This window comes from Carettochelys insculpta, chromosome 3, assembly GCF_033958435.1.
Source record: "Carettochelys insculpta isolate YL-2023 chromosome 3, ASM3395843v1, whole genome shotgun sequence".
NCBI classification, from domain to species: Eukaryota; Metazoa; Chordata; order Testudines; family Carettochelyidae; genus Carettochelys; species Carettochelys insculpta.
The window spans coordinates 151,237,521-151,260,432 of record NC_134139.1 but is presented as its reverse complement, the minus strand read 5'-3'; the positions used below and the strand labels follow the sequence as shown (position 1 = coordinate 151,260,432).

Genomic DNA, 22,912 nt, shown 5'->3' with positions numbered 1-22,912 from the left:
CTTGTTACTCCATTGGCTGCCTAAATAAGCTCCTTTCCCTTAAGTTAACTCACCAGGGTGAGGTTGGGCTCAGACTCCCTTTAAAGAGGCCAGCAACTCTGAGAATTCACATTGTTGCCTTAGTATGTGCACGTATAGAGTGATCACCTCCTGAATAACTATCAGTTACGAATACACCACATTAATGATCTGTAAAGGCTATCCATTTACTTTCCGGATGCTCTTCAAAGTATTACTTATGCTCTAAAAACTCTAAAACAGTGTTTCTTAAACTACGTTCCACAGAACACTGGTGTTCTGTGAACAATTCACAGGTGTGCTGCAAGTGTTTGGAAAAATACACTGATGGTATATATTTTCTGTTATTAAAACCATATCCAATGTTACTTCTTTATTGCTATGATACCTGATTAAATTACTTCATATTGCTTTTGCTGTATATGATGCTATATATTGCTGGCTTTTTTTTTTTTAGTTTGACAACAATTTTTTGAAGAAAAATTTCATAGGGGTTCCACATTAAAAATGCTATTGTTTGGTGTTCTGTGGTCTCAAAAAGTTTAAGAAACATTGCTCTGAAAGGTCTGGGAGCCAGCTATATGAGCCCACTACCTGCAGTCATTGCAGATGAGGATTCCCATTAATGCTCTTACTAGTGGTCTGCCAGAACCCAAGTTTGATAAATGTAAGGTCAAAATACAAGATTTTTGTCTGGGTAAGTTTTGGTTAACTCCAATAACCCCTCCAGCTGTTTATGTGGCACATTTACACATTTTTATTATTGAAAGCCACTAAGCATTATTAAGACACTGGGTTGGGCAGCAATTAGAAACTCAAATATATAAATATAATAGTATCACATGCCTAACATCTATTTCCCAGGACATTACAGAGATAAGGCCAGTGAGGTAATATCTTTTACTAGACCAACTTCTGGTGTTGACAGAGACAGGCATTTTAGCCACATAGATTCTTTATCAGGTCTTCTGCCACCCTGGTTAGCTACACCATGATCCACAGTTGGCACAAGGTATTTTTAGTTTCCACATTTTTCTATTTCTTTGTGTGATGATCAGCCAATAGGGCAGCAGCAGAGGGACGTGGCAAGCGGCCAGCAGAGGGACAGTGGAGCGGTGTAATGAGCAGCCAGCAGGATGGTGGTTGAGAGAAGAGTGAATGGCCAGCAGAGTGGCAGCAACACGCCATGGGCAGATGGATAGTGAGTTATCAGCAGAGTGAGTAATATGCCTGTTTACTGCCCCCCAATGCAGGATGGGAGGTGAATTCTGAGGATGCGCCTCTGAACTCTGGATCTGCTTTGACCAAAGGCAGCTGGTGTGAGTGGGGTGCAGAGAGGGGTTGGGGATAAAGGGGTCATTACATTGCTGGACGTAAGAACCTGAGAGGAAAGGACCCTGTCCAACCTACTTGGGTGAGACTTTAACTCGTGGTTTTTGCCTAGAAACTGTGTGGTGTTTTCCCAAATTAATGCAAAGTTTCTCCTTCCCCCCCTCGACTTATATTAACAGTCTCCTTTCTGTGCTCAGACTCTGTGCTTGCGAGTGGGGAAGCATTGCCTCTCAGAGGGGTCCCGAGGCAATGTGTGAATTTCTAAGGTTCCTGGGTGAGGGTTGGATGAATGGAGAGGAACCCGAGAAACTGAACCTAGCCCTGGATGCCGCTGGTTCCATCTGGCAGAAGGGTTACGTTTGTAATGCTGTAAATATTATTTCACGTCATTCACATTTAAGGTTCCTTATCACATTCCTCTACATAGCCATGTCTACACTTGCCCCTTCTTTGAAGGGGGCATGGGAATCAGGGTGATGGGAAATTACAAATGAAGTGCTGTGATGTATACGCAGCACTTCATTAAGCAAATTCTCCCCTGCAGCAACTTCGAAGCGTCAAAATTTTGAGGAGTAAAGGCACTTCAAAGTAGCGCAGGCACTTGGAAATGCCCGTGGCTAGCCAGCAGGCTGGCACTTCAAAGTTTGACACTTTGGAGTGCTGCATATACATCGCAGCACTTCATTAGTAATCTCCCATCAGCGTGATTACCATGCCCCTTTGAAGAAGGGGGCAAGCGTAGACAGCCCCTAAGTAGAAAAAGACATACTTTACTAAGATATTTTAAAGCAGCAGCTGGCACTGTTCTCTTTAAAGTTCTAGAAAGGAGTGCTCTTTCCTGGGCCAGAGAAAGCATGTGAAATTGTTATGTTTTGCTGTTGGTCTCACCTGAGAAGAGCTCTGTACGATTATGTGGCTGAACGTCATGAGCAAGGGTCCATTGCCCTAATCTGCCACAAACAGATGAGTGCTTATTTTCTTTTCAGAAAACATGTTAAGCAATGCCTGTTTTAACCCCAGTACCTTGATGTTGTACAAATGGTGAAGAAGTAGGTCAAATTTCAACTTCAGGTCAGGAAAGATGTATTTCAGGAATGCCAGCCTAATTCACAACTTGTATATAATATTGTCATAGCTTTCTTTCAGGCTCTGGAGTTTTATGAGGACATAATTTAAAATGGTCTGTTTCTTAGGAGCTTCCATGTATCCCCAGATCTCTTTATTTTTATCTTTAGGCACTCATATTATACAATACCCATGTTTACTGTGTCCTTAGAGGCTATGTTTACACGGCAGAGTTATTTTGGGATAACAAGGTATCCTGAAATAGTAACTCAGCATCTAGGAAATGCATCCGGTATTTTGAAGTATTTTTGGCATGCCTCTACCCCTCTTTACAAATACCCCTCTACCTCCAAATAGTGCTGTTTTATGAAATTTTCCCAAAATAGCTTATTTTGAAATTGACTCAAAATGGGATCCACAATTTGGATTGCCCAAATTGCGTATCTTATTTCGAGTTAGGGGCACAGTGTAGACATAGCCAGAAAGAGTTTAACCGTGGGGATCAGATTTAATCAAGTGTAACCCAGGAGGAACTGAGACCATGTACTCGGGAGAGTGAAGTCTCTACTTTACAGGTTTGGCTGAGAGCCAGTTATCCTTCAGCTCATGGGGTAGAGTACAAAGCTTTAGCCCCTCTGGTCACAGATTCAATACTTTCTGTCACTCTTAACACAAGAAAAACAGAGGGAAGGGCTGAGAAAGCACTGTACTGTATATTTGAATTCAGTTACAAAACTTATGACCTGTCACTTGAGAAGATCCAGCTAAACAGTGAAGATGTATGAAGTCAAGTAAAGAGTAGTATATCTGCTAATATGTTACAGTTATACAGACAGTTGTACAGTTATACAGACCTCTTCTGCACAGCAATGGGGGAGAAGAGCCAAGCTATTAAACTCATTTGGAGAAGAAAGGCAGGGGTGAGCAGGGTCAGAGTCCCTGTGAGGCACAGTAGCATATGCTTAAGCCGGGGTGCTAGCATGCTAGCAGATCAGTGAAGTTGCCAAGTATTTTCTAGCCCAGTTGGATTATTTTTAGCTGTCAGTTGCTGGGGTTTTCTAGCAGTTGCTCACGGTATTTTCGGCTATTTTGCTGCCCTGCTGCTGCTGGCTGCACTGCTTGGGTGTTCTTCGGCAGGAGGAAGCCTCCTGATCTGCCTGCCAAGATGCATCACATGCTACTTGCCTCATGTTGTGTGTCCTCCTATTAGGTGATGTTTCCAGCATGTGCAGAATTCTTGCCCGAGGAAAGCAGAATTATATTTTGTGCAGAAAACATGCAGCAGGTCTGCATTTTGCCCACCAGAGGCTGCTCTAACACTAGAACACCCTAAGCTGGTTGAGGCTGTGTAGTCCCTCAGGCCATGGCAAACAGGGAGCAGGCAGGTAGTGGGTGCAATTTTTCCTCAAGTGAAAAGTCACAGGCTCACAAAGCCCTTCTTGGAGGCAAAGCGAGCCACCCAGAACTGCTGGGGGATCACAGAGGCCACATGGAGACATGGGAGGGGGACTCCAGGCAGGACCCCGTGAGAGACAATGGGACACCGAAGATGCTGTGCCTAGGGAGGTGTAAGGTGTAAATCTGGCCCTGGGGATGAGGCGTGTTCCCTCTGTAGGTGCCAGGAGTCCCTGTGCTCAGTGACGGTGGGGTTAAGAGGAAGAAAGGGCACAGGTAAATCAAAAGGAAAGCAGAGTTTGTTCAGTTCAGCCTGCTCATATCCCGCAGAAAGCAGTATACAAGCTATTACTAAATCACGTGTAAGGTAATGCTGACCAAGTTGGAAATGGCCTATGTGACTTTGGCAGTACAGTGTGTTTTCTGACTGTCTGGAGGCATTTTGCCTGCTCTGGATGACTCAGGCCTTCCTGTCACCATAGGTTTTGCTGCCTGTGGATTTAGGCGGGGAAGGGAGGATGCAGCCACACCCACTCATTGATCACAGATGCACAGGGCTCCTGCGGGTTCTGTGGCCAAGCTGTGTCTTCTGTACAGTTCTGAGGCAGGGTTACCTGGTCCTTCCAGGAGCTTGTAATAAGGAAGTCCAATTACATTGCTGACACAGTGTGCTTACTTTTTGTGCTTTGTATATCATCTCCCCAGCTCATATTAGCGATACTCCTTGCATTCATTTTCACACAGGGCAAGGCAGTACAGTTAGTGGCATTTCTTGGGGAGTCAGAATGCTTCAGAAAGTGTCCCCGGCCCTTACTGCTGTCAGCAATGCTAGACTCATGGGACAAGTGGAGACTACACAGCACCCTTTCTAAGCTGGTACAGCAGCAGTGCTCCCTTAGGGACCCTGGAGACTGTGCTACTTGTAGTACAAACCTTTAACAGTTACCACTGGATCTCTGCATCTCCGAACTATCCCCAGTGCGTTAGTGCTTTATTTGAACCTTCCATTAAACACCAATATCACAGCAAATGGTCTTTGGCAAAACAAAATAGAAGTAAGTTTTAGTAGAATACATTGTATTGTAATTAACAACAAGAGTGTGGGAGCAGCTGGGCAGCTATGGGAGATCTGGAGCACTGACGTCTGCTGATCTCCCCACAGGGTACCTGAATGATTCTTTCTTCTTGCTGAGAAAGCCCGATGGGAGCTGGGATAGGAAAGTGAAGAGGCCAAAGACTGAAAAGGCCCAACAAGTTGCAGCTGCCACTTAGGGACACTTATTTTGCTCCTAAAAAAAGCAGCTCTGCTGAAGGTATAATCTTCAGTGGGTGTGGCTGTTGCTTTTTTGAATTCTTGGAACTGAGAGTTCTGTTTGATCTCAAAAAAGCTATTATGTAGAATATGGCCACAGAGCAGCATAGGTGGATGCTGTTTTTTCTTTTGCTAAGAATCTTCTTTTTTCACAGAGACAACAGGAGGATGAATAAATGGTAACAGCTGCAAATCTCCCCCACAGGGGCTACGTCTACACGTGCACCCAACTTCGAAATAGCTTATTTCGATGTTGCGACATCGAAATAGGCTATTTCGATGAATAACGTCTACACGTCCTCCAGGGCTGGCAACGTCGATGTTCAACTTCGACGTTGCTGAGCCCAACATCGAAATAGGCACAGCGAGGGAACGTCTACACGGCAAAGTAGCACACATCGAAATAAGGGAGCCAGGCACAGCTGCAGACAGGGTCACGGGGCGGACTCAACAGCAAGTCGCTCCCTTAAAGGGCCCCTCCCAGACACACTTTCATTAAACAGTGCAAGATACACAGAGCCAACAACTAGTTGCAGACCCTGTATATGCAGCATGGACCCCCAGCTGCAGCAGCAGCAGCCAGAAGCCCTGGGCTAAGGGCTGCTGCCCACGGTGACCACAGAGCCCCGCAAGGGCTGGAGAGAGAGTATCTCTCAACCCCCCAGCTGATGGCCGCCATGGAGGACCCCGCTATTTCGATGTTGCGGGACGCGGATCGTCTACACGTCCCTACTTCGATGTTGAACGTCGAAGTAGGGCGCTATTCCCATCCGCTCATGGGGTTAGCGACTTCGACGTCTCGCCGCCTAACGTCGATTTCAACTTCGAAATAGCGCCCAACACGTGTAGACGTGACGGGCGCTATTTCGAAGTTACTGCCGCTACTTCGAAGTAGCGTGCACGTGTAGACGCAGCCAGGCTGTGATGGCCCATCTAACTATCTCAAGGAAGACATAAAAATGCCATATATGAAGGAATAACTTGTGAATTAGGAATCTAGGCACTGTTTCTCTCCTAGACAATGATGAATCCAGGAAACTTAAAATCCTAATGCAGTGGTATCAGGATCTCAGGCCAGCTGGCAGAATGGAAACCAGGAGACGTCCAGGGAGAAAGTCTGCAGATTTGAAGATTCTCTGAATCATCTTCAAGGGTCTGGCAAGCAGAAACTATCCTCTTTTAATTGTAAAAGAGAGTACTCCTGATTATGTTTGTCTCAAAATTGGGATTTATCCTGAATATTCTGCACTTGTACTCAAGACATCCTTGCCCACCCATCTGAATCAGGAGCCTACCTACATGTCTGTCCTGATTATGCCCCTGAAGACAGGGGAAGGAGTGGGGACAGGGCATACTCAGAGGAGGTTGCAAAAAGAGACAGGGAAGAGGAGAAGCGGAGTAGAGTGGGGGTTGAATTTCCTTGGGTAAAATTAGAAGCTGGCTGGAGAGTCTGTTAAAATTTTTAAATCAAAATGGAGGTGCTTTGGTTGCTGAAGTTTGAGATTCACTGGTACAGATGCCTTACTAATTGGAGATAGCAAAACTGTTATTGGTTTTATGTAAAATAGGCCTTGTACAGAAAACCTGATTCTTAGTTTTGATGAGATTATGGTTTTGGTTGATGAAGGTTAACTTCTTAGATATAAGCCTTTTGACTTAGCACACCATGTATTCTAAGTAAACAGCTAGCATTATACAATATCAAGAGAGCCCATATTAAATGGATTAAGAACTGGCTAATTAATATATCTCAGAAAGTAGTGGTCAACATGGAATCATCATCTATTGGGCAGTTTTACGGGGGAGGGACTGGTTCTAGAACTGATGCTATTCAAGCAGGAGTGGGGAACCTGCAGCCTGCAGTTTGCCTTGATCTGACCCCTAGGCTTGGGACTTGCTCTCTTGAAATGGCATAAACTGGTGTACTATGCAATTCTATTTTAGTTATATATAATTTAAGAGAATGTTGTAAGTTAGGAAATCAAGTGTGATGACATCATTCTGTTGCCCTGAAGGAAATTTTTTATGTATATATATATAGAGAGAGAGAGAGAGAGAGGGAGAGAGAGAATTTTAATGGATAATATATTAATTTTTCAGCATTTTTCCAAGTTTTATTGATTGAAGTTTTCACAGTTGTGCATAATTATGGGTGTAGTGGGTGCATTTACCTCTTGTGAGCACCCCCTGGCCAAGTGTGCCTGCACTCTCTTCCTGTGGTGGTTGTTCGGTAATTCAGTCCTTCAGCAGAGACGCACATAGTCTGTATGTGAAACAAAACAAATCCCTTCTGAGTACCGACCCAACTCGGGTCTCTTTCAGTGCCCTCTACGTTCTTTCAATTTGTCTCTGTTCTGGAGTAGAGCAGTATTCCAGGGCTCCTTTGCTGGTGACAATGTCTTTGCTCTGTTAGGGCTTTTCTGGCCACAACTATCCATCTGGGCTGCCACATTTCAGTTCCCCTTATGGAAGATCTTTCCCTCCCAGTGGGTAGTGGGGAGTTGGGGGGGTACCCCTTCTACTCTGGGGGGTCCTGTCTGTTGTCTCCATTCTTTCAAGTCCCACTGCTGCTTTAATTCCCAGTTCCCCATGGCTCTGGGCCATCTTTGCACTTACCTCAGGGCTTTCAACAAATAGACTCTCAGTGACCAATCCTGAGCACTGTCTGTTCTCCAGTTCTAACTGCTTTTGCTCTGGCTCTGCAGCTATTCTTATGTTGAGGTGCTAGCTGATTGGCTGTTTCCCACACAACTGCTCCAGGAAGCTCAGAGGACCTCTGTTCTGCCTTTTTCTGGGTGGAGGTGGGGAGTGGGTAGGTGTGTGGATGGGTGGGTCGGGGGAATGGCAGGATCACAAGGTCTCCAGCAGGGACACTCAGGGCGTAGTGTACCCTGGCACAATGAGTTTGTAAGCTTTTTTTTTTTTTTCTATTTATATCAGTCAACACTTATAGTTGCAGGAAGTTGTGGCAGGGTTAGACAAAAGAGGAGTCCGACAAAAATATTTAAATATAGTAAATATTATTATTCAAAATATTAAAGCTTTATAAACATTGAAACACAAGTTTTCAGCATCCTGTCAAAATGTTCAAAGTAAATGTCTTCAAACCAAATTCTAATAACTTATACAGAATGTATTTCTTTCTTTGTATATCTGTAAATGTTGGCTATAGAAATATTTTTCATCAGTTTGTGAATATCCAGTGAAACAGATGTTGACCAATATTTACTAATAAAAATGTAATCTTTCCATTCCAAATCTACTACTAAGTAGTTGTTAGAGAAACATTTTTCTATAAAAGATGTTTCTACCAGTTTTTAAATATATTTAATTTAAAGTGAAGAAATAACAAATTAATCCATGGGCTACATGAATTAATAATGTATTTTATGACATAATGGAAATATTATTGACATGGTCTTCTCTCTGAGGCAGCTGCAGGAGAAATGCAGGGAGCAGAGGAAGCCACTCTATATTGCCTTCATCGACCTGACCAAGGCCTTCGACTTGGTCAGCAGGGATGGACTGTTCAAACTGCTCCACAAGATAGGCTGTCCACAACGGTTACTAAAGATGATCCAGTCTTTCCACGAAGATATGAGAGGAACCATCCAATATGATGGCACGTTATCAGATGTTTTCAGCATCAGGAGCAGCGTCAAACAAGGATGTGTCCTTGCTCCAACATTGTTTGTGATCTTCTTTGCACTCTTCCTGAAGCACGCCTTTGGATCTTCAACAGAGGGCATCTTTTTGCACACAAGATCTGATGGGAAACTGTTTAAGCTTGCAAGGCTGAAAGCTAAATCTAAGGTGCGTGAAGTCCTCATCAGAGATATGCTGTTCGCAGATGACACTGCTGTAGTGTCACACACAGAAGACCAGCTTCAGAAACTGCTGGGTCAGTTCTCCAAAGCATGCAAGGACTTCGGGCTTTCCATCAGCCTAAAGAAGACAAACGTACTTGGTCAGGATGTTGCTGAACCTTCATCAATCAGCACTGACAACTATATGTTAGAGGTCGTCCACGAGTTCGTTTACCTTGGGTCCACCATCACTGACACCCTGTCATTGGAGACTGAGCTAAATAGGCGGATTGGAAAAGCAGCCACAACTCTGTCCAGACTCAGCGAGAGAGTGTGGAATAACATCAAGTTGTACACCCACACCAAAATGCAAGTCTACAGAGCCTGCATCCTCAGCACCCTCCTTTACGGCAGCGAGTCTTGGAGCCTGTACACCCGCCAGGAAAAGAGGCTGAACATCTTCCACTTGCACTGCCTCAGGCGCATCCTTGGAATATCGTGGAAGGACAGAGTGTCCAACACTGCCGTCCTTGAGCAAGCTGGAATCCCAACCATGCACACCCTTCTCAGGCAGTGGCGGCTCTGCTGGTTTGGCCACATCCGCAGGATGAATGATGGAAGGATCCCAAAAGACATCCTGTATGGCAAGATAGCCTCTGGCAAAAGACCTCCCAGATGCCCCCAATTGCGGAGGGACCTCAGGGAGGTAGACATCGAGCCGGATAGCTGGGAGGAGCTGGCAGACGATCGCAGCAGATGGAGGCAGGAACTATACAAGGGCCTTCAGAAGGGTGAGTTGAGGATCAGACAGCTAGCAAGGAGAAGCGAGCCCACAGAAAGCACAGTAAGGACCTGCCAGACACCCATTATACATGCAACAGATGCAGCAAGGACTGTCACTCTCGTGTGGGCCTTCACAGTCACAGTCAATGCTGCAAATGATGATGGCAAATGGAACTACGAAGGGTGCGATCCATAGTCTACGTAGAATGAAGGATGCCTACTACTACTAATGGAAACATCAGCTTTAGATATTCCTTATTAACACTGTAGTTTAAATGAATGCTTTAATTGTGGGAAAATGTTTGAAGTCATGAAGTCTCACATTCTTCATGATGAATCAATACTAAAGAGTGTAATGAAAATAGATGTTTCTTGTCTCTTTCTAGTTATGTGCTGAATGTGTTTTCTGAATTACTGTACTGTGTTCCAACATAAATTTTCTTTATTTCATCTTCTACTATTTTACAGAAAAACAGATGTTCCTACCCTAATAGCTAGCAGTTCCATTATGGTCTTTGCATCACAGCAAGTCAGCATTGCTGAGTATTATGGATTCTGATGCTCACAAACCCAAAGGTTGTTTTCTTTGCTCTGAGAAAAGTGATAATAGCACATACGCAAGTATCACTTTTCACCACACACGTAGTAGCTAGGCTGAGATATAAGCCAGTGTTTCTCAACCTTTTTTTTTTTATAAAGTACCCCTTTCTGAAAAACATATAAGTACCCCCAGACTTCTGTTGCATGCCGCTAAGGGTAAGCACACCACTGGTTGAAAAACATGATCCGAAGGAAATCTGAGGTCTTGAAACAAATGCCATTCAACCTTTCCAGATTACAATACCCTTTTCAGGAGTCAGATTTGTTTTGCATGCCGCCCAATTACACCTCACTTAAAAACAACTTACTTACAAAAACATGAAAAAATATCACAGAAGACTACCACTGAAAACTTGCTGGCTTTCTACTATCCTATCAAATGAATTGGAATAGAAATTTTATACTTACTTTTTAGCATAAGGCATATGAAGCGTAGAAAGAAGTCATTTTCTCAATGAACTTTTAGATTTTTTTGACGTTTCTAAAATTTTTTATGTAGCCTGTTGTAAAACTAGGCAAATAACTGGCAAACACCCTCTGGAAAACCTTGGTGTACCCACATGGGTACATGTACCCCAGTTGAGAAACACTCATATAAGCGTTGTTAACAAATCTACACATACCACTTGACCCTGCCTTCCACCTAGCTACTAAGTGTCCTGTGAAAAGTGATATTAACATTCAAATATCACTTTCTATACCATGATTGAATATACAAAAGAAAAATCCCCCAAACTGTGCATAAAAAACTATGCATAGATTTTTGTTGTGAGAACGCTTGTTGCATAGCAACTTACTTTAATCCACAGCAGAAGTTAAGCCTAATATAGCATGGAGTTTAGTACTTCATTAGCGTAATGGGGACAGTGGTTAAGACCACATCTTCAGGACTTGTTCATTTTCCACCACACATCCTGAATCATTTTTGCCATGTGTGCTTGCAAATAAGGGAGTGGATACACAGGAGATCTGTGACTCATTGGTTCTGAGTGTGGGAGACTATGCATAAGGACAGATTTTCAAATGAATTCAGCTTCATTTAGCCACCAAAACAGGAGCCCGGTTCTCAAAAGAACCAGCAAGCATGTCAGGTGCTGACTTTTTTTTTGGAAATATGAGCAAGTGTTGCAGTGGGACTGAGGAATTTTGAAAATCAGGCCTTTTCTTAGGCACCTCAATAAAGATGACCAGATCAAAAGCTCCAATGGAACTTCCTAACATTAGACACATAGTTAAGAGGCCTGCTGAACTGGGGCCTTCAACTTCTAGTTACAATGGGAAGCCCTAGTACGTTTAACTTTTAATAATGCAAACCCCTGGATGGAAGACAGCTTACATATCTATAATTGCCCCATCTGTAAAATCTGGATAATGATAGCGATCTCCTTTGCAGAGTACTTTGAAATTGACTGATGAAAAGCACTGTATGGCTACGTCTACACGTGAAGCCTACATCGAAATAGGCTATTTCGATGAATAACGTCTACACGTCCTCCAGGGCTGGCAACGTCGATGTTCAACTTCGACGTTGCGCGGCACCACATCGAAATAGGCGCTGCGAGGGAACGTCTACACGCCAAAGTAGCACACATCGAAATAAGGGTGCCAGGCACAGCTGCAGACAGGGTCACAGGGCGGACTCAACAGCAAGCCACTCCCTTAAAGGGCCCCTCCCAGACACAGTTGCACTAAACAACACAAGATACACGGAGCCGACAACTGGTTGCAGACCCTGTGCCTGCAGCATGGATCCCCAGCTGCCGCAGCAGCAGCCAGAAGCCCTGGGCTAAGGGCTGCTGCCCATGGTGACCATAGAGCCCCGCAGGGGCTGGAGAGAGAGCATCTCTCAACCCCCCAGCTGATGGCTGCCATGGAGGACCCCACAATTTCGACGTTGCGGGACGCAGATCGTCTACACGGTCCCTACTTCGACGTTCAACGTCGAAGTAGGGCGCTATTCCGATCCCCTCATGAGGTTAGGGACTTCGACGTCTCACCACCTAACGTCGAAGTTAACTTCGAATTAGCGCCCGACGTGTGTAGCCGCGACGGGCGCTATTTCGAAGTTAGTGCCGCTACTTCGAAGTAGCGTGCACGTGTAGACACAGCTTATAAGTATTAGGCGGTTTTATTGCTGCAATGGCCAGATCTAATCTTCAATGTGGAGTGGTGCAAAAGGCCGATGAAGCAGTCCTACCTAGATATCTAAACTTGGTGGAAACAACCGAGTAGTGCAGAAAACAAAAAACTTTAAAGACTAACAAAATAATTTATTAGGTGATCAGCTTTCGTGTGACAGACCCACTTCTTCAGATATGGAAACTTCTGATAAATGATGACTAAGATGAAGAGGATTTAACAGAGAAATAGAAAAAATGAAGTAAAATCTGATGAATTGGCTAGAAAGGGCAGAAGGACAGGGTGGAGGTAGAGAGGGAAGGAAAACACTTATCACAAGTGTCTATTAAGTTAAGCGGGCTGGCTGGGATCTCTACAAATATCAAAGGTGGGGAAACTATCCTTGTAATATGTAAAGTAATTGATATCTTTGTTGAGTAGGAGGTGTAAAATATCAAACTTGAGAATGAGTTCCAATTCAGATGCTATGGCCCGCTCCATTGAAATGCTCACTGATGGGCTTATGTGTTTTCACATTCCTTATGTCTGATTTGTGTCCATTCTTTGGCAAAGCGATTGTCCAGTTTTTCCAGTATACGTAGCAGAGTGGCATTGCAGGCACATGATGGCATGTATCACATTAGTAGAAGTACAGGAATATGAGCCCCGGGTTGTGTAAATGATGTGGTTAAGTCCAGTGATGGTGTGTCCTGTGTAAAGATGGGGACAGAGCTGGCAACAGGGTTGGTTGCAAGAAAAAGTTCCAGGATTAGTATTTCTGTGGAATGGCGTGTGATTGCTAGTGAGAATTTTGCAGAGGTTAGGTAGTTGTCTGTCGGAAAGGACATAATAGATGTCTACCTAAGGAAGGGTGTGTGGGCAGAGAAATGGACTCTAAAGGTCCTTAGCTGGGACAATAGTACCTTCTTTATTTTACGTAACAGTTATGTTGCAAGGCACCTAGAGGTCAACAAGGTCAGGCCAATGTTGCCAATCCTACAAAAGGGGCTTGTCTACACTAGCCCCTTTCTTTGAAGGGGGCATGTCAATAAGCCCAAGCGGTGAATAGCAATGAGGTGCTACGCTGCATACGCAGCACCTCATTAGCCTAATTCGCGCCATGCAAACTTTGAAGTTGCTGATATAGTCTTGCATGACTTTCTCATTAATAAACTAGCGAAGTATAACCCAGATGAGGCTACTATAAGGTGGGTGCATAACCGGTCAGATAACCATTTCCAGAGCGTACCTATTAGTGATTCACAAGCACACTGGAAGCGCATAACAAGTGTGCTTCTGCATGATCAGTTTTGAGACTGGATCCACTCAATATCTTCATCAGTGATTTAGAAAATGGCACGGAGAGTACTTTTATGAAGTTTGCAGATGATACCAAGGTGGGAGAGATTGTAAATGCTTTGGAGGACAGGATTATAATGATCTGAACAAACTGGAGAAGTGGTCTTAAGTAAATAGGATGAAATTCAACAATGACAAATGCCAAGTTCTACACTGAGGAAGGCGCAATCAGTTGCACACATACAAAATGGGAAATGATTGTTTAGGGAGGAGTACTGCAGAAACAGATATAGGGGTCATAGTGCACCACAAAGTAAATGTGAATCAACAACAGGATGACTGACAACTTCTGCAGGCCCCCAGGCAAAGTGTAGGAGGGGCCCAGCTCCACCTTCTTGGAAAGAGCGAGGCCTCAGGCAGAAGGGACAGAGGCAGGGCATCCAGCCCTCAGTGCCACCTGGAGCACAGCTGCCCCCCACATTGCTGCACGGATCATGTGGCGTGGTGCTCTGGCAGTGATTTAAAGGGCCCTAATTGCCTCTGCTGCCGCAGTAGCAGCAGCAGTGGCTAGGAGTCCTGATCACTGGGCCTAAGGCCAATGGTCCCGTGTGATCCTCCACTGTTGGTGAGCCTTGTCAAGACTGTGACACTGTTGCAAAAAAAAGCAAACATCATTCTAGGATGTATTAACAGGAGTCTTCTAAGCAAGACCCAAGAAGTAATTCTTCCACTGTATTCTGTGCTAATTTTGCCTCAGCTGAAGTACTGTGTCCAGTTCTGGGTACCACATTTCAGGAAAGATGTGGAAAATTGGAGAGGATCCAGAGAAGAGCAACAAAAATGATTTTTGGTTTAGAAGACATGATCTGTGTGGAAAGATTGAATGAACTGAGTTTGTTTAGTCTGGAAAAGAGAAGACTGAGGGGGAACTTGATAACAGTTTTCAAGTACCTAAAAAGTTAGGAGGAGGAGGGAGAAAAATTACTCTCATTAGCTGATAGGACTAGATGCAATGGGCTTAAACTGCTGCAAGGGAGGTTTATGTTGGACATTAGGAAAATGTCCTGTCAGGGTGGTTAAGCACTAAGTATATTGTCTGGGGAGCTTGTCGAATCTCCATCCCTGGAGAATTTTAAGAGCAGGTTAGACAAACACTTGTCAAGGATGGTCCAGAACAGTGGTTCCCAAACTTTTTGGCATCACGCCCTCCTTTTGATTTTTGAGAAACCCTCATGGCCCCCCGCCTCTTCTTTATCATCTTCCAAGCCCCTTTTGAACAAAAAATTCAATTCATAATTTAAAAGAAACACAAACACTTGATATAAAAATGTTATTTGAAATTAAAAATAAGCACAAATGTTTTCTTGGCCCCTTGCAGGTGCCTGGTACAACCCCAACTGACCAGCTGCCTGAGCCCTGGGGCAGCCGCCAGAGCTACCCACGCTCGCTGCCCGCCCACTTAAGTGCTGTGCTGCCAGAGCTGCCTGTCCAAGCTGACCAAGCCCCGCAGTGCTGGGGCCAGCCACCCACCCACCAGCCTGAGCCACCCAAGCCCTGCAATGCCCGGGCCAGCTGTCCAAGCCCCACAAGCTGGCCACCCGAGCTCTGTGAGCCCTCCCTTCCCTCACCCAAAGCCAGGCTCCCCCAGTCCTCCACTCACTCCATTCCCTTCCTGCAAACCAGGCACTCTCCAGCCCCCATCTAACCCCATCCTTCTCCTTTTCCCACACCCTTCCCTCCCCAGCCCACACTCGGTCCCCTTTGCAAGTGGCAGCTAGCTCCACGTGGGTGTTTGCCAGCTGTCTGCTTTTCATAGTGGCTGCGCTGGCTTGCCCACGTAAAATGGCAGGGGCTGAGAACTTATGGCAAGGGCCAGCTTTTTCTTTGGGTGAGGCTAAGGGCGGTGGGGGGGCTGGGTCGCCTCAAGTCCCCCCTGGAATTTCTTCACGCCCCCCAGTTTGGGAGCCTATGATTTAGAAGATGGTGCTTGGTCTTGCCCTAAATGCAGGGGAATGGACTTGATAAGCTCTCAGCTTCCTTCCAGTTCTATAATTCCATAAATCAGCTCATGTGAAATTAGCTGTAAAGCTGCTCCAGCTTGTGGCAAGGGCTCCATTGTTCCCCAGGGTCAGATCCAGTTTAAGGGGTGGGAGTGCAGGAAGGTGATTTCCAGTTACTTTGGATCCCACTTGAATCCTGCACCACATGTAGCAGAAGCTGGCCCTGAACGGAGACAAGCCCCAGTTGAAGATTCTCCAATAAGTTAGCCAATTTGCACTGCATGGGTGCAGTTGCCAGTCTCCACTCAACTGTCTTCATAGCACATGGATCATAAATCTTTGGATGTTTTAATTCATGCTCATATTTTATAGGGTAAACGCTTCCATATTCAACTATCACCTGGAACTCCCAAATAACTGCTAGTTTAACTGTAAGTAAATGTTGATTATGTTTTCCATAAGTACAGTACAGTGAAAGGAAATACAAATAAATACAGCATGTTTGCAATGTACAATGCTATCGTTATGCGTAAATGAAGTACGCTGCACACATTTTTGTTTTTTAATAGCTAATCTTGTTTTTCTTTAGTGCTATGCATTGCTAGGTATAACTCTCTATTGTCCATAGTAACACAGAGGTAGCCGTGTTAGTCTGTACTCCAACAAAACAACACAGCAGAAATGTAGCACTTCAAAGACTAACAAAATGATTTATTTGCTGCTGAGCTTTCGTGGGACAGACCCACTTCTTCAGTAGTCTCTATTATCCAGAATATGTGAATACCCAGCAAGCTCCCGGTCCTGGGGCTGCTGGATATGAATGAGTTTACTGTCTAGAGCCTCAGAGGGGTAGCGCTGCTCGCCTTTAGCTTCCCAAAACAAAGGGCTGATGGCTCAGTTCTGCTCCAGAGCCTGAGAAAGTGGGTCTTTCCCACATTTATCTAATGAAGAACCTCGTGCGCCTTTGAGCTGCTCCAGGGCTGCCAGTTGTGGCTAGCGGCTGGCAGAAAGGGCGAGAGGCGGGGCTGTGCAGAGCACACCCGAGCCCCTGAGACTAGCAATGGCTCTCGCTGACACACGCCTTTAGGAGACGCCCCTGTGAGATGCCCCCTCGGGCGCACCGTCTCTCTGCAAGTCTGACTCAGGCGCTAGGACAGTGATCACATTTCTTCCACCCAGCCGCACTACTTTCCAGCTCGCCCTTCGGGGCGGGGCGAGGCCCCCGTGTGGGCCGGGAGAGGAGGGGGCAGCTTGCAGCGGCGGGCACCGGCGGAGGGGCGCGCACTTTAGCTGGCAGACTTCAAAGGCCGCCTCCCGCCGGCCCTGCAGGCGGGGACGGGCCGGAGGTTGTGTCCGGGCGCGGGTCCGGCTGTCGGAGCCCGCGTGAAGCCGGGGGTGGAGCCATCCCGGGGGGCGAAGCTGCCACCGCTTCCATAAGCAGCTGCTTTCGGGCAGCACAAGGCGGGCGGGTGGACGGACTCCTCCCTGGGGCGGGGTCAGCGCCAGGCGAGCCACCTCCCTCCCTCCCGGCGGCTGGCTGCTGCTCCCGCTCCCGCTCCCGCTGCGTGATGCTGTCCCCTGCTCGCGCCGCGCCGCGGGGCTCCGCTCCGCTCGCCTGGGCTCGCCTCGTCTCGTGGCTCCTGACCCTGAGGGCTGCCGCTGCGGCCGGGTATGGACGAGGGCGAGCGACGCGGGGTGGGGGGAGGCCGGGCGGGCTGGGGCCGGGCGCTGTGCCCCGCTCCGGCCTGAACTCGGCTCTGCCTGGGGCGGATTCCGCCCCCCAGCTTCCCGCGGGACGGGATCGGGGCCTCAGGTCGGCCTTCGGCTCCAGAAACAGGCGCCGAGACGGCTTCTTCCTGGGTGACCCCCGCACTGCACACCAGGGGAGCTGGCTTCAGAGCCCCCCTCCCCGCCTCCCGCACGTGCCGTTCGCATTCTCGCCTTCGTGTTCCCCCAGCCCATCGCCACCTGCCGGGGGAGCCCGAGGAACCCCCCTCCCCCCGGTTGTGTGTGCTAAGGTGCTATGTGTTCAACAACCTGCCAGCTAGGATCTGCCTCTTTATATCTATTTCCTCTACGGTTTGCCCTCTCGCAGGCTAAATCTGTTGTGCACGAAATTACCTTAGCCTGTCTTCACTGAGACGGGTGTGGCTTTTCCTCTTTCCTTTCTTGTTTCTTTTCCAGGAGTTGTGCAGACTAACCACAGCTTCTAGGTGATCCTTTGGGGTTTCCGTTGCTTTTTTTTTTTTTTTTAGTTTGAAGGCACAGCCTCCTCCCACTGAAGTTGGTGGAGGAAAATAAGAGACAATAAGCCCTGATCCTGCAGGTTCGTAGGGATGGGTGGACCGCCTGTGTCAGCCGTGGGTTCTGTTGACATTAATGGGTCTCTGTGCTGGCATTGAGTAGTTGCTTGCCTACAGTATTTCCTGTGTTGTGGGAATTTAATTTATAAGGGTTTTTCCAGACTTGATTGCAAGCTACCAAAAGGGGAAAGAATGAATGGGTTGAACTGTACACTGACACTGATACTACGCTTATCAGTAAAGTATCCTCAATGCATTTTCCCTCAGTTAGACGGAGGCAAAAATATTTGGCTCATATAGTAATACTTGTTTAAGCCTCTGCCCCAACATGCAGTAGGGTGTGTGTGGAAAACAGAAATTGTCATCAGTATACATACTACCTTTTGTAAGACAAGATTATCAAATACCAGACTATGATGAGTGGATTTAATTTTTCTCTTATTCACCTCTTATGTTTTCCAGACCTACATTTCTGGTGACAGGACCCCGGACTATCAGGCCTGGTGCAAATGTGACTATTGGAGTAGCTCTGCTGACAAATAGCCCTCTGCAAGTCACAGTGGGAGGTCAAGTGCTCAGAGAGAATGATACAGTGCTGCATGGGGAAATTGTCTTTGAAAAAGGTGAGTTGGTAGCAACAGCCTAGAGCAGTGGCTGTCAGCCTTTCCAAAATAGTGTACCCCATTCTGAAGGCTGATTTGTCTTGTGAACCCCAAGTTTCACCTCACTTAGAAACTAATTGTCCACAGATACAAATGGGACTGATGGATGGTTGGATAACCCAAAACGTCAGACAATGGATGAGATTTTGGAGGGAACTGGCTGCTGTGGGACTGCCCCCTCCCCTGGGGCGAGTTGCTGGCTGCCTTGGTTCGGCTGCTGGCTGCTGTGAGGGGTGGAGGAGTGCTTAGCTGACACCTGGCAGTGTCTGATAAAGTGGAATGTTGCATAACTGGGGTTGTACTGTACTAGAAATTGCTTCCTTTCTCATTCTGTCAGTATGAAATATAGTTTGTACAGACTTTGCTAGTGCTTTTTATGTAGCTTGTTGTAAAACTAGGCAAATATCTGGATGAGTTGAGATACTCCATGAAAGACCTCTGTGTGCTTCCAGGGTACAAATAACCCTGGTTAAGAGTTGCTGGCCTGGAGAGATTTAAATGTAGGTTATTCTTCTTAAATTCCCTGAAATATAAGAGTTGTTGATATACATTAAACTATGAATTTTTGTGGACTTATTTTACGAAGTATCAAAGAAGAAGAATCCTATTTCCAGCAAAATACATCTGAAAGTGGAATTGTTTACTGATTAATTAGTGGTTTGTATGTGTGTGTACCCATTATCTCACCATAAGCTCTTCGGAAATAATATGTGTCGTGGGGCATGTATATGACTTGATAGCTGTCTGGATCTTGAAAGGACTCTGGATACTGGGGCTACATGAGTCCAGTACAGAACCCTCCTCTTTCTCTTATGTATTTTGGGAGGATTCAGAGACCAGGCAGGAGCATGTGATGTGTCAAAGCTGTTCAGAAAGCAACTGAGCGCCCCGTGTTATGTATATTAGGCAAACTGAGAAAAAGTGGAGCCCAGTGCAGGGAGGAGACTGCCCTGCTCACCCCAAGGGCAGCGTCACTTCTCTCCAGCAGTCAGAAGAATACAGTAAGAAGGCCTCTCTTCGTTTTGAGGCAGTGGCCCTGGCTCTAAGCTATACGTGTTCAGGTGGTAAAGGCCATGTTTGGAACCACTGAACTTCTGGTGCTGGCTGACGACTGCTCCCATTAATGTTGTAAGTTTAGGGCAGTCTGAGAGCTGCCATAATGTGTGCTCAGGTGTTTATGGTCCATACTGGCAATTCTGGTAGCTAGGATTAGCTGGAGCACAGAGGTACTCTGATTAAAAACAGTGGTGCTGGCCAAACACAAGGGATTTCCCAGGTAGCTGCATAAGCTAGCTTCCAAGCTGCTTTGTGCCATTGGAGAAGTGCAGAGCTGGGGGGAGCAGGGCAAGAATTTAGTGCTGTGTTTGATGGGGGAAGAGCCCATTATGTTGCATTGGGTAACTTCAGAACTTTTCTCCTGTTATTGTTAAAGGGAAGGAGAAAAGTTCTGAAGTTACCCAATGCAACACGTACTGAATTTAGTGTCTGTTAAAGATATTCAAATTTCCGTGTTTAAACCTGATTGATAGAGTATGGGTATTGCAAGCTTCTCCACATGAGCTCATCTCTTTTCAAGAGGGCCTTTCAGTGGGGACAATCAGACATATTGGTTCAATCACAGCTGTGAGAGGAAAGCTGTTTAACAAGGGTATCACATTGTAGAAGTGATTTCTGTGATTTATGAAAAATAATCATAGAATCATAGAATGGTAGGACTGGAAGGGACCTTGAGAGGTCATCAAGTCCAGTCCCCTGCTTTCATGGCAGTACCAAATACTGTCTGCATCATCCCTGATAGACATTTATCTAACCTGTTCTTTAATATCTCCAGAGATGGAGATTCCACAACCTCCCTAGGCAATTTATTCCGGTGTTTGACCACCCTGACAGTTAGGAACCGTTTCCTAATGTCCAACCTAAACCTCCCTTGCTACAGTTTAAGCCCATTGCTTCTTGTTCTATCCCCGGAGGCCAAGAAGAACAAGGTTTCTCCCTCTTCCTTATGACACCCTTTTAGATACCTGAAAACTACTATCATTTCCCCCCTCAATCTTCTTTTTTCCAAACTAAACAATCAGTCCAGGTTGAATTTCTCTAGCTGATCATAGTGGGGCTGTCTGTCTGCTGCCTGTTCAGGGGGACTGATAAGGGTCAGAGCAAGGCTGGCTGTTGATCCCAGCTTGAATATCTGGTACCTTTTATTATCCAGCGTGCTTGGTTCCCCAGGGATGCTGGACAATAAAGCTTTTACTCTATAATGTATAGTTATATTGCACACAGTAAATCATGCTCTTTTAATGAATACGTGGCAAGTGCTGAAATAACAGAAGATACACACAGAAAGTGTTTAAGACAGGTCAGCTATTTCTATATTGTATTTCAACTCCTTACAGTAGCTCGTTCCCCCTCCTCCTCTTGTCAGAGGTTGAATATTCAGATGTTCTGCTCTTTTGTTCCTGGCAAGAAAATAGAATTCATATTTATTGTAAAAGTTGCTCTTTTCTTCCTGACCTTCCTTTCTCTTTTTACTTTCCTGCCTATCTTCCTCTGTTTCTCTTGACAGCAAGTCTAGCTTACGTGGTATGGGCTGTTAGTGTTTGTTTGTTTAATGCCTAAAAGGATACCAGGTAATTTGCTGACATAGGACCAGACAAGTTCCTGCCACAAGGCGCTTATAATATGTACACTTGATTGTGCAGTGTGCTAATGTCAGTGAGAACTTCGGGTGCCCAGACTGAGGCTCTAAACAGACAACCTGCTGTTACCCTTGTGGCCCGAGCTGCTAACCATAGTCCAGGGTCTAGCAGGTTGTTGCAGCTAAGAGGAGAAATTGATTATAGCTATCTGATGGCAATTCTATATAATTACAGAGAATGAACAAAGTCCTGTTTCTCTGAACAAAGGAGAAACCAGAATAAGAAACTGTCTCATGTTTTCTCCTAGGCTCAGGATCTTTCAGCTAGCACTCCTGACCCAGAATCTCTCTCTAGGCTTCTCTCAGAGCCACGTCATACTTCCAGGCTGCTGCTTATCTTTCTTTCTCAGCTTCTGTGCCTGTATGACTCTACAAGTGCCATTCTCTTTTTCTGTGATGCTAATTTCTGAGCAGTCTCCATTCTTCTTGTTTTAAGTGGGGCCCCTTAGTATCTCTTGCAAGTATCTTAAATGAAGGTTCCATCCAATTCATGGTAACCAAGCTCATACATATATGTATAACTCAGCTAATGCATATCCTTTTAAATATATGATGTAATTCAGACAGGAACTATTCTGGCGAAGTTACATGGCTTGTGTGAGACAGCGCTTCTCTCAGAGCCATATCATACTTCCAGGCTGCAGGTTTTTGAGTCTATGTGGTACTCTTATTGCTTCACAGAGAGGAGTGGGGAAAGGATTTATGGTAAAGTTGTGTCTTTAATTTTAACCCCAACTTATATTTCTTCTCAGTTTTTGTATTTTTCCAGACTTTCCATTTGATACTTGTGTAAGGTCAGTGGACCCTAGTTCTCAGGGGCGGGGATTGAACTTGTGACCTTAGGGGTTAAAGCCATGTGGCCGCTCAGAGGGCTTTCAGTGAAAGCTGTAAAGCAGATTTCATTCTCCCTTGTCAGTGGTCTCAGTGCCTCTGGGGTTCCACTTGGAAAGGCAAAGAGCGAGGCACGAGAGATAAAGGGCTGAGAAGATGACAAGGCCAGAAGCAAGTAAACTGTACCAAGATCTTGCTCTCATAGCGGAGCTTGTTGGGGATCGGAGAAGGTCTGTCCTGGCAGCATAGAAGATTGTGTGTAGGGCCCTACCAACTTCATGATCTCTTTGGCTGTGAAACTGACCAATAAGATTTAAAAATAGTCAGTTTCCTGGTTTTAGATGTTAACATCTGAAATTTCCTGGTGGTATAACTGGGAGTGGGGGTGTTGTGTGATTGCCCCTCCTACTTCTGCACTGCTGCTGGTGGAGGCGCGAGCACAGATTGCCTGGGGTTGTCACTTTAGAGTGGGGGCAGGATCAGCCTTACAAGTGAGCAGCTGCCCAGGAGCCCATGGTCTGGGGGCACTGTTGTCCTCTCATTGTTTGCTCACGGCCACTTTAATCTACAAGTACTGGGCTGGGGAGGGACGTGGCTGGGGGACACCCCAGCTGGGCGATCCTGCTGTGCACCAGTCTCCAGCTGCTAGTCCCAGCTAGGCTGGGTTGGGATCGGGGTTCCTCTTCCCCTGCA

General features: G+C 45.9%; 1 protein-coding gene across 1 annotated transcript in view; it reads left to right on the top strand.

The window, feature by feature from the left end:
* The first annotated feature begins 17,239 nt into the window (after positions 1 to 17,239).
* Positions 17,240 to 22,912, top strand: part of CD109 (CD109 molecule) — a 129,109-nt gene continuing 123,436 nt past the window's right edge. Inside the window, exons 1-2 of the mRNA XM_074991009.1 lie at positions 17,240 to 17,397; positions 18,494 to 18,654. Of these exons, the coding sequence (XP_074847110.1) occupies positions 17,297 to 17,397; positions 18,494 to 18,654 (262 nt within the window). The 5' untranslated portion in view covers positions 17,240 to 17,296. The remainder of the gene's footprint in view (positions 17,398 to 18,493; positions 18,655 to 22,912) is intronic.